At 41.6% G+C, this 12,750-nt stretch overlaps 1 protein-coding gene across 1 annotated transcript in view; it reads right to left on the bottom strand.

Annotated features, from left to right (window-relative positions):
• LOC147663577 (collagen alpha-4(VI) chain-like) overlaps positions 1–12,750 on the bottom strand; it is an 82,320-nt gene that overhangs the window by 15,416 nt on the left and 54,154 nt on the right. The window contains exons 6-7 of the mRNA XM_086950347.1: positions 6,663–7,283; positions 5,125–5,685 (exon numbers count right to left, since the gene is read on the bottom strand). Of these exons, the coding sequence (XP_086806473.1) occupies positions 5,125–5,685; positions 6,663–7,283 (1,182 nt within the window). The remainder of the gene's footprint in view (positions 1–5,124; positions 5,686–6,662; positions 7,284–12,750) is intronic.

Below are 12,750 nucleotides of genomic sequence, written 5' to 3'. Positions count from 1 at the left end.
TGAAAACCAAACAACAGCAAAAGACACAGTATTCAGGACAATATGTACAAAGGTAGGACTGAAGGAGAGGTCAACACAGCATTTGTGTCCAAAAGTCTAGTGATAAACCCATTCCAACATCAAATAGCTCTAACCACAAATGTGTTAAATGCGAAATTGTGGGGCCTGATTCACAAAATCAGAAATGTCCCCTCTTTATGTTCCATCTTACATTCAGTGTGCATCTTTCATTTCTTTAAATTGATAATGGTTTCCTGGAGAATGCCTGAAGAGCTGCGAATGTCCCAATGAATTTTTTTCAAGAGTATTCCCGAAAAGAATTCTTTGTGAATTCAGGGACAACTCAAAGGCCTTTCCACAAGCATAAATATATATACTATACATTTATGTATCGCAAATATTCAAATAGCTGCAATCGTACTGCATGATTTTTTTCTCCATGGGCGCGGCGGTTTATTTTTCCCTGTGGAGAAACTCCTTCCTAGAGTGACCCCTAGCTATTTTTTTGTCCTCTTTTTCCATTCCTAGCCTCGAATCTAATTTACCCACACTAGGGTAAAACTAGACCATAGATGCGTTTGTGACTAGATTCATATATGTACTTTGTGGTTGTTCTCATACTTTTAAGGATATTCAAGACCTAGAACACCTATTCCCTGCCCCTGGGAGATTAAGGCGCACATGGGTATATGTAGAAAAATCTCTTTCAGAGTAAAAGATTATGTTTTGTGAATGACAGATTTGGATTTGCACTTTAAAAACAAACATTCATGAGTGTAGGTTGAACTTATACCCCCAAAAAATCTTTGTGAATTGGACACTTAGGGCATTATTTATGAAGGCCTTGCGTCAGTTTTGCGCCGCCGGTGCGTCACTTTTTGTGACGCATCAGCGGTGTAAAAAATGCGCCTCGTTGCGCCATATTTAAAAAGTGGCGCATCTAGGTAGATGCGTCACTTTTTAAACCCCTGCGCCACATTATACCTGCGTCAGGTATAATGTATGCAGAGGGGGCGTTCCCCCCCAAAAAGCCTCGTAATAGTGACGCAGAGAAATCTATGAGATTTCACTGCGTCACTTTTAGGACGCTGTTGCGTCAAAATCTTGCGCCTGCCTCACAGCAGGCGTAAGAATGACGCAAGCCCTTTCACATGGGGCTTTCCCCATGTGAAAGGACGCATTGCTGGAGTTGCGTCACTTTTGTGACACACTCCAGCAATGCGTCACTTTTGCGCTTACAGATACGTCAGAAATACTGACGTATCTGTAACTCCTTGCGACCTGATGCGTCATACATTAAATATGACGCATCAGGAATGTCGTAAGGAGTGCACAGTGAAAAGTGACGCATCGCTGTTTTCACGCAGCGATGCGTCACTTTTCATAAATGACGCCCTTAGCTTTTAGCTGTATGTTACAATCACCAGAAACATACACGAAATATTAACAAAATTAAATTGGACTGGAATTTCCCCTTTGCTACAGAAGACCAGTATTAACACCTATTCAAAATCATGAAAGAGAAGTCGAAAGGGGTGGGGGCTTAATGGAGAGAATTTAATGGAAAAACAGGAGATATGATAAAAACCAGGAATAACCTCAAAACTCAGTGATTGGATAGCATGCAATGGAATCCTAATATTTAAGCAGGAATGCATCATATAGCTTAAAAATATTACCCAGTTTTTCTCAATGTGTAACACATACCATGGCAACAATGGTCCTCATAAAGTCATATAAGACTTCTACAGATATTCTCACTGCATGAAAAATAATGTGCATGTAGGTAAGTGCTGGGAGAATACTTATATCTTGTAATTTATGCCTGTGCACAGGTTGGAGGGAGTGCATCCACTGTCCAGGAAATACACCACTCTCCAACCAGGCAGGTGAGAGCATATTACCAGCATTCGGTTGAGAAGCCTGTGTGCATCAGATGTAGGTCTGCAAGGTGTTCTCATACTATTTTGGGTCAAGTTGTATTCCAAACAATGGACATTTTTTCATTAAGTGATAAAGAATGTGTGTCTTGTTGAACATATTGGGGACAAAGCCTGCTCTCTTCACTGTGGCAACTGTAGCGTGGAAGAAAAGAGGCCTACTGGGAGCAGAAAATGGAGGTTAGTTTGCTGTAGTGTCCTATTTGGACCATGGAAATGTAATTTATGAGGCCTGTTTGTTGTTTCTGTCTCTGTGGGAGAAGTAGTGATCTCCTACTATTATGTTGCTTGGCATCAGGTGCTTTAATTCCATCTGTGGTCATCTTTGTGGTATTCATTGTGTCATTGTGGCTAAGAGAGATACACCCAGACAAGAATGGCAAATCTGTTACAAATCATATGCAGTCTCCAAAAAATCTAAACAGAGCTCAAGCCACAGACATACAAATCAATTTTAGGAATGCTTCTTATACAGATACACTTTACGGCTAGAGACCCGTGACCGCAAAAATGTCAATTTCTTTATGTGCAAATAGTAAACTAGCATATGTGCATGAGCTTCTGCCAAAAGTGTTTTACCTCTGGCAATGTGGAAGTAAAAAAACAATAAATATAGATGGAGTTTCCAGCCCTGAAAGCCAAAGGTTTTAGAACTGCGATTGATGCCAGAATCCTAATATATCTCCGGGGTTAGGACGCGATTGATGATCTTCTACATCTACCCAGGGTCTTACCAAGTCACTTCCACCTATCCAAAGTTGGCCAAAGTCAAGACCTGCATGCCAGCCACCCTTGGGTTTAAAGCGAATGCTAGCTTATCCACATGTGCAATTTATGCAGCTGCTGTCTCCTACCCCTTCCTCGTGCTCAGACGTAACTGGCATCCCAGTGGTGGCTATGTTTGAGAAGAGACTTGATCACCTTCATTTGCCATCATTTTCGAGAGTTTCTCGCATACTTACTCCACCTAAAATGGCTTCTGCGCATCACTATATTTTTGTCACCTGAAGCATTGCTACATGGCCATCTTTCTTTTCAATCACACTCTGTGAGATTCCTTGTTAGCACCACATCAGTGCCAAGAAACATGTAATTATCTTACTAAAAGTTGCTTGCATTTACAAAACAGGTCCCCTCTTCGCGCTGCAGGTCTCGGTGTTCCTGGATCTTCATGCTTAGTGAATGTTGAGCGCCTGCTCCGTTCAGACCGCTCAGGCAACTTACACTACTGGTCACCCAGGCTACCTGGCATGAAAGGCAGTGGCTGAGTCCTGGAAACTAGCATGAAATGGAGGCTGTCAAACGTATGGTTCTTCATGATCAAAAACAAATGCCATGACTTTTTGAAAAGGGGCATGGACAAGCCTTATAATGACCTCTTCTCAAGATGGTGGAGTTACTATAGAATATTAATATTGTTCAGGATTTCCAATATAAGATGGAGTAGACACTTTTCCCGTGATTTAGTTTCCTGTCCCAAACATAATAAGGATGCATTACAGAGCATGTATTCCTGTATTTTTCATTATGTTTTTCCCCCGCTTTTATTTTTGGCTGAGATTTTTGCTTTAAGCGATTTGATCTTCCTATTCCTTCACCTGGATTTCTAGCTTGGCTCTTTTTCACTTTCTAATGTTTGGAGCCTTGTTGATTTCGTCAATTTAAGTCTAAATCATCAATCAGAAGCTATAAGATTGTGTAGGGGGGCTTTATGAGGGTTCTTCCTCCTCACTGGGAACCTTTTAAGTGGATATTGGAAATTTGAGCAGGATAGCACCAAGCTCCTGAAAGGAACAGTACAGTGTTTGGGTAATCAAGAATGGAACTCATCGTTATTAAGTCCTTGAAAGGTTGGGCAGCCCAAACGATGTACTTTAAAGAAATAATGTGAAATATATATAAAGTAGCCCCAAACAGGAAATTCGCCTCCTTATTTTGAAGTTTTATTTCTAATTTTCACTGGAGTGAAAATTTTGTGTGCTTCCTGAATTCTGAACTTAGAGGTGCTTTTCAAACTCCATCATCCTGAACCCTAAGCCTAGGGGCGCAGCCTGGAGCTCACTATCCGACGCAAAGGTTAGATATCTCCTGCTGTGATCATTTTATGTCTTGGATTACTAGACTGCAATGATCCATTCTAGTTGGACATGCTGGTAATTTGGCTGCTTCTCTTTTACATCTATCCCATGACACTACAGAAGCCCTTATACCCCATGGAGGATCCCATTTTGGAGATCATCAGAGCACAGGATTGCTTTCCAAGGGTGTTCTTGTGCTTTCTTCGTCTTTCGCTACTGAAAGTCTTTGCCTTTGGGTGGATCTGCACTACCTCATAACAGGCTTTCCGTGACTCACTTTGCATCTTTACCACCATATCAACATTCTGGTATATGAAACACTGATGTAATGACTGATGAATGCCCAACTGGAAAGGGGAAGCTCAGGCTTACTGGGAGCTTACAAAGAGCTTGACTTCGGCTTGGGCCTTTCAAGATGGAACAGGCCTTTAAAGGCCGGTAGAGCTCGCTAAGTCGGGCTCTAAGGCTATAGTAAAAAACTGCAGTGGTCTGATACATATTCCCTATTCCGCAACAGAACTTTTTCTACAGACTATTGACACTTCCAAGATCCATCAACCTTCTTTGAAACTAGAACCATGCCCTCCAGCCACTCTGGAACTCTCCTCCATGCGTCTTAACCACTTAGCCCCTCCATTGTCTAGTTAAATACAACACATTCACCCTTAATGACGACCCGCACTGTAGCCTCCCGTTCCTGAGAAGAATTGTCCTACTTCCTTTTCTAAATTTGCTGCCACAGAATATCTTGAGAGCAGTGACACTCACCTCATCAACACACAATATGTTGTCAAATTGTTTAGGATTAGTCCTTCACATTGTTGTCTACGACAGAGACATTAATAATGAGTCTAGAGGGGGATGTGTCCCAAATGAGAAATTAGAAAATGTTTTTTTCAACGTAAACTAACACAAATAAGATTTATGAAAACCTTCGTGGTTTTAATGTTTTGGGGGATAAAATATAACAATAATTTAATGGTTTACCAATCTTTCCAAGAATACAAAACCCAAACAAGTTTCAATGAATGCTATTAGAAGCATGGCTGTAACGGTAGCTGTATTCATGTGTTATAGATGGATTGTCAAAAGCAAAGTACACTCACCCTCTGGAGAACAAATCTCCCGCACCAACTCATGCTTGATCAAATTGAGAGAATCAAAATTGTTCACAAAGAACATCCTATCATCGGACCCAGAAATATCTCTCAATTGCTCATCAACGGCATTCTTAACTCCAATGGCGTAAATTGTGATGCCATCATCTCTCAGCTCCTCTGCAGCTTCTGTCACCCGGTCTTGAGATTCTCCATCTGTGATGACCACCAGGGACTGTGGCACTTTATGGGGGCGGTCATCAGCAGCTTTAATGAAAAGGCTCTTCATGGACTTCAGGGCCGCTCCGGTGCTGGTACCACCACCCAGCTGGTTAATGGACTGCAATGCCTTTTTTAAGCTTTTCTGGCTAGTGTACTCGCTGATTGTGAATTCTATCTGTGGATCATCAGAGTACTGGACTACGCCAAAGCGCACTTGGCTAGCTCCGACTTGAAACATGCCGATCAACTCTTTCATGAAGGTCTTCATATCCTGAAAATCATCGGGATAAATGCTTCCTGATCCATCAACTAGAAAATAGATATCGGCTTCTTCTGTGTTCACGCAACCTAAGGAGATTAGAGAAAAAATTGTGAATTATGTTAAGAGAACTCAATTTGTTACAAACACTGGCCGTAGTCATTGGATCAAATGCTGCATTGTTGCCTTTCATTCCTACACTTTTGCCAATGTACAAGAATAAAACATGTGTCCTCATTTTTATTTCTTGCACATAGAAAGCTGAAGTTGCCAACATGAGGCGCTATTCACAAAGATAAACTTAGACATTTGGGCTAAACGTCGACCAAACATCTAAGCTTAGGACTTTGTGAATCCACAAAGTAATTTATAAGTAGTATCTTAATGTCCGCATTCGGGTCGGATCTCCGCCCAAGTGCGGACATAAAACTAGTACTCGTAAATGGCATTTGTAAATTCCCAAAGTCGTAAACTTAAATGTTTGGTCTAAGTTGAGACAAATCATCTAAGTTTACCTTTGTGAATCGAGCCCATGGTCTGGAGAATGACATACTAAAGAAAAAAAAGTTGTACACGCAATTGCTCTTCATTTCACTCTTGTAAATGGAAATTTGCATATCTTTAATTGACTTAACACTCTGAAAAAAAGCATTCTTTTTGGACAGTGCACATTAATAGGGTGTTGAAAAATATTACTATTTAGCAACCGTACAGCAGTACTGAATGCAAGATCATCTGCAGTGAGATTCTTTCTTACTGCCATTAGGAACTACACATTAATGTACTCTTAAGGTTGGCAGACATGACCTTCAAAACAACATTGCATGTAATACTGAATTGTTTATATAGTGTCTTAAAAAGATCAGTGCCATTACAGACACAGCCATGTCTAATGCATTTACTTCTACATAACTTTGTTGTCACTATTTGTGTAACAGGTGTAGATTGTTTTTGAAGTAGGTTGCCTACAAAACTGAGCATTGTAATGTAAACAGCACTAAATCAGTTTTTGGTGGTAACACATGTGTGATAAAATCCCTGGCATTATCCACTGCATGCCTCTTACCTTCCCGTAGGGTGCGTAGAACTGTAGGAGCCCGGAATGCTGTAGACACGATGTGATTGCACAGACCTTTCTTCAGTCTCCATTCGAGGTTTGGCAGCTGCAGGAAGGATTGTGCGGTCGTGACATGTTTCCTTGGTGGGTATGATGCAATGGTGGCAAGTTCCCGCTTTGTGGCATTCTGAAACCCCACAGCAAAGACTTCCACTCCGGCCTTACGGAGCTTTGAAGCGGGCTTGGTGAAGTTGTCCATAGATTGGCCACTGGTCATCACAACAGCGACCTGCTGTACTCCGAGGTTTTTCCGGCTCCCTTTCTCCTCAATAAACACCTTCTTTCTCAGGAAATCAATGGCCGCTCCTGTTCGAGAGTTGCCACCTCGATAGGGTAACTTTGAAATGTAATCCAACATTTCAAACTTATCGCTGAAGGAATCAAGACTAAACTCCAGTCTTGGCTCATCACTGTAAAGCACTAGACCTATCCTGACATTATTTAAGCCAATGTCCAGCGCGTTGATGACTGTAGATAAGAAGTACTTTGTGAGTTGAAAGTTCTGCGTTCCAATGCTGGTCGACTCATCGATAAGGAAGACTATGTCCGCTATGGAAGCACTGCCACAAACTAGACAGAATCAAGACAAAAAAAGGTAAAAGATATTGGAGATGTAGATTTATAAGAGAAGATCAACCACTAACAAGGCATTGCCAGACAATAATTACAGTTAGAATGTATAGAAGAATGGTTTCCAAATCCCAAGCAACACTATAAGCTCATGCATTGTTGTCTCAAAATAATTCTTGAACATGTTCTTCTTTGGCACTTGCCATGTGAGTTAATGAGCGGTGCAAGCAGGAGACCCCCATCTACGATCCCTGTGTAATCAAAGAGGCACAAGTTTTGGGAACCTTGGGCTGTTGTAATTACAAGCCCCAAAGGGTGAGCGAGATTGACTGATCTGACTAACCGGACGAATGGAGGTGAGAACACAATTTTTGTACCCAGGATTCCTAAACTCTGCTCCCTCTGCTGGGCTATGCAAAGATTATGAGTATATCATTATAAATAGGATTATAGAACTATATGGCTAGATGTACGAAAGTTAGGAATATTGATTTCCAATTTGTGAATTTCAATTAGGAAACTGCTACTCTTAATGGATGAAACTTTTGAGTTTCATTCGTGTTTCGTAGCGGGTTGCAAATAGACCTACCTCATGAATATGAATGAGGTAGGTCGCAATTTGTGACCCACTATGATTTGCTGCCATCACATAGATGGTGGCCTGCTGGGGGCCGATACCTTTTAAATAAATCTTTTTTTTATTTAAAAACAACCTGTTAAAGCAAAAAGGGATGTGTTTAAAAAGAAAAATGAAAATGTTTAGATTTCAATTATTATGAGCAGGCAGTGGTACCTTGGACCATTGCCTGCTCTTAAAAAAATGTATTCAACCATTCTCAAAGGAGAAGAGCCCCCTTGGGGACCCGTTTCCAACCAAAGTTGGCGTAAAGGTGTGAATGTTTTGCAACTATATTTCGTTCGCAAAATATTCCTACATACCAATGTGAATTGGTATTTAGAAGGGATGCCCCAAACATGTCCCTTCCAATTGCAGAATCACTAACCCAAATTGTGGTTCAGTAACAGGTTACCAAATTGCAATTTTGGCTTTTTACATCAGAAAAGGCAGTTTTGCATTCGTAAATGACCTGATTCTGCAAATCTGGAACTTTTGTGAATGGAAAAATGTTACAGACATCTAGCCCATAGTTCTTTATTCGAAGTGTGTCGAAAGGTTTACAACACATTTTTGACATTAGTGATTACATTTCTGTTCATGACTCAGTAGAAGGCATAGTTTAGAAAATCTCTGATTAGTGTATTTATGGTTAGATTTTTGAGAACCCCCACATGTTTGCTCTGGTAGCTACATATTAAATGATGTGTATTGTACAACCCCAGCCCAGAAGAGCTCAACACTCATTCTCGAAATGTGGGAGCACAAGCCTTCCTTGCAACTGCTTTCCTGAATTATACACCAACAGCCAGGCACCGTACCACTCATAATCTGAGCGCTTTTAGCTTGAAATTATGACATCATCTGTTCTGCCTCTTCCCGATGATCTCAAGATGCCCTCAATCAAGTACACACTAACAGGTGGACTCATAACCTACCTCCAGTACCTCCAGTTTGCTTCCTTCCTCTCTGATAGATCCCACATGATCAAAATAGCGAACGGTCTTTCATCTCCTGTGGCGGTAGGTCAAGGTGTTCCTCAAGGCTCTATACTTGCACCCACATTGTTCAATCTCTATTTAGAACCACTGGGAAATCTCCTAAGTAAATCCGGGATCCACTATCATCTCTATGAGGATGACAATCAAATCTACCTCAAGGTTGCCTCCACTCACGATCTCGCCATCCTAAGCTCTACTCTCGACTCCATTCAAAACTGGATGTCAACTCATCATCTGATTCTGAATCCCTCCAAAACTGAATTCCTCTCCTTCTCACTTTCTCCTCCCCCGGTTCAATCATGGATGGATCAGATGAATCTAATTAACAATAAACCCATCATTGTCGACAGTGCAAAATCCCTTGGTGTCATACTCGACAAAAAACTCAATCTAATCTCCCACATCAATTCCATTGCAAAGTCTGCTCGATACCAACTGCGCCTTCTTTGCGGAATTCGTTGCTTTTTTCCGGAGCAAGACATTAAAACCCCCTGTGCAATCGCTGGTCCTCTTCAGACTGGACTACTGCAATTCTCGTCTTACTGGCCTCCCCAAATCCCACCTGTCCCCCCTTAAATCTGTTCTCCATTCAGCAGCTCGTTTTATTTATGGGGCCAAAAGAAGTGACCACATCACCAATGTTATCCACCCTCCGCTGGCTTCCCATCGAGGCTAGAGCTATCTACAAAACTGCCTGTATCACCCACAAAGACTTGCACTCCTCCTCTCCTCGCTACCTGGCGAATAAACTGAAACTCTCTGGAGGCTCTAGACCATCTCGTAATGCGGGAAATTTACTGCTTGAACTTCCCACTTTCAAGAAGGAAAGATCGATGGCCCAATCCCTTTCAGGCAACGCAGTGAGAATCTGGAACTCACTTCTGCCTTAGCTCCGGACCACCACCTCCTCCAAGGCCTTCAAAACGGACCTCAAAGTTCTCCTCCTCCAAAGACACCTCCAAATGTAATTTACGCCCTCCCATTATTGAAAATTCTATTCTCCATGACTATGGAAGTGCCTTCCCAGTGTGTTCTTGTGGTTGGAGTGTTTGCCATTTATGGCAGTATTATCCTTGTACCTGTGTTTGGTACTCTTTTGTAACATGCACACGTCACTTTTCTCTTGTAACACACTGTTTGCTACCTCTCACATTTTGTTTGCTTTAGATACTTGCACAAGTGCCACCATTGCCTACGTAACGTTTGTTCTTGTGCTTGAGTGTCTGCCATTTATTGCAGTACTATACCTCTGCTTGTACTTTGTATGCTTTTGTAACATGCACACATATCACTTTTTCCTCCTGTAATGTACCGTTTGCTACCTCTTGTATTTTGGTTTGCTCACAATTGTCACTTTTGCCTCATGTAACTTAACGTTTGCTTTTGTAATTTGTTCATCTTGTAATTTTCTCCTCCTGTATCATTACTGTTCCTATTGTGAAGCGCTCTGACACCTTCGGGTAAAGTCTGCGCTATATAAAAAGGCGTAAATAAATAAAATAAATAAATAAATTAATCTGGGGTCCAGTCATTGGTGTTGTCCTCACTCAGATTGCCAAATAGAGGTCTATATAGATCTTTGATAAACACTTCTAAATGTTGCTTGTGCTTTACTAATACATTTGAAAGCAGCACAAGTGATTTTAAGACATTTAGGTGAGATCTTGCCTTGTATTAAAAACAGTCCCTAAAAATAGGTTTTCCCGTTTGTCAACCCTTTCTTCACTTCATGTCTCTTATAAATGCTACATAGTATTTTTGCTTAACAAATGTTTATATCATTTTACCAGCTAGAAATACATAGTATGTCAATACAATGCATTCCTTTACCACGTATGCCTTTGCCAAGTAGATGCCTTTACCACCCATGCCTGTGATATGTGTCTTTACCACACATTGTAAGTATTATACGGCAAGTGAAATCCCTATGAGTGTGTGTGTGTGTGTGGATATATATATATATATCTATACTACTATTATAAAGAGAGAACAGACACCTTTTGGCAAGGTAAACTCGGGTACCACAGCGCCAATCCACACACCCAATATATTGTTGTAATCCTCAGGGTGTGTAGATGGACATAGGCTGTATAAAATAAAAAAAAACGTAAATTAAAAAATTTAAGTTTTAAAACAAAGTAGTCCCCTAAAACAAGCGCCGGCCGCGACGTAGCGCTACCCGTCACCTACACCTGCGTGATGACGACAGGCGGGGAGGAGCGGTGACGAGCGGCGACGTGCGGCGAGGAGTGGCGCGGCACCTCAGGTAAGGTGAGGCGGGAGCTGGTCCAGGCAATGTCAGTGCGGGTGGGGGCCCGGGAGTGGGGGCTAAGTCTGGAGCGGAGGTGAGGCGGGAGGCGGGAGGCGGTAGGCGGGTGGGAGGCGGGCGGCAGGAGGCGGGAGGCGGGCGGCGGGCAGCTGTATACGAGTGAACAGCTCTGGCAGTTACCCCTCATCCTCGCTTTGACAGGATGGCAAATCTTAGAGTGCACAAAGGTCCACCCTGGAGGGCTTTGTGAGCGCCTTCCCTGTGCCCTCACATTCTTACGGGTATCTCCTTCAGAGCCCTCAAACATAATCTGCAGTGAGATATCTCCGAAGCCTGGTCATCCTTCGATTCCAGACAGGACTGTACTTCGGGGCGGGAGGGGGCCGGCCAGGACGCGGGGGGTCTGGCCAGGTCTAAGCAAATGCAAAAAATGCAGCCCCCAGCCCCCTTCTGCCCCCGGGCAACGCCGGGGCGGGCTGCTAGTATATATATATATTATGCTTTTATTTCTGAATAATGAATGATAAAGGTGCATGTGGTAAAGGGAAAAATGTACCTGCGTGGTAAGGCATCTGTGGTAAAGGCTGCGTGGTAAAGACAACGGTGGAAAGGCTGTTTCCCAAACTGTGGGGCTGATGTTGAATATCGAGGACAGAATCCATGTGGGATCATGAGGATAGTAGCAGGCTGTGTTAAAGAGTTCAGTTTTGATTCACTGCATATAAATATATCTTATGTGGATAGCTAGAAAACTTTGCGTGGATCTTCTACAAGTGGACCTACACTGGCCCTGAATGTAAATGTTTCCCATTCAGATTTGCTGTATGTGAATTAATCTGATATGCATATTCTGAATATCCAGACCTGATATACAGCTATTAGACTTCCAACTGTTGAGCAGTCTGGCCTTGGAACAATCACAATGCGGAAGGCCCATGCTTTGAACATTGACTTTCACTCAGCCAACTATGATTGGATGATACCTGGTGGAGATGAACATATTTCTAAAGTACCTGAGCTCTTCCAGGATGTGAGTCATCTCAGATATTAAGCTAACTGATCAAGTTATGATTATTTCTCCAACTAGCTGGAATTTTAGATGGTTAATGCAAGGAATGTAAATCATCTTTGATAATAATTCTTCCCTTTCCAACCACATTTACCCCTTTTTTTTTTTACTAAGGGACTTAATAATAATATTGGGGAAATAATTATTATAATTATAACAACAATAATAATACTATTAAGAATGAAAATAATACAGCAACCTATATTTATAATGGCTTTGTACACATACATTTACCTTTTTAGAGCTCTGTAAAAATAAAAAAAGATGTACTATTATCAAGCACAATGGTATTTGGTTTATTTTTATATTGTCTTTGTAAACATAGAGTTCCCTTTTAATAGCTCTATAACAAATCTATTATTATCCAGCACAATGGTACTCCATTTATTTTTTATATTGTCTTGGTAAACATAGATGTGCATTTTTATAGCCCTGTAAATAAAAATGTGGATTATTACCCAGCACAAGTGTACTCAATCTAAAAAGGTCTGAAATTGTGAAGGCTACGTTAG

This window comes from Lissotriton vulgaris, unplaced genomic scaffold (genome assembly GCF_964263255.1).
Source record: "Lissotriton vulgaris unplaced genomic scaffold, aLisVul1.2 SCAFFOLD_4372, whole genome shotgun sequence".
Taxonomy (NCBI): Eukaryota; Metazoa; Chordata; class Amphibia; order Caudata; family Salamandridae; genus Lissotriton; species Lissotriton vulgaris.
The sequence above is the reverse complement of the archived record's forward strand: the minus strand, read 5'-3'. Positions and strand labels throughout refer to the sequence as shown.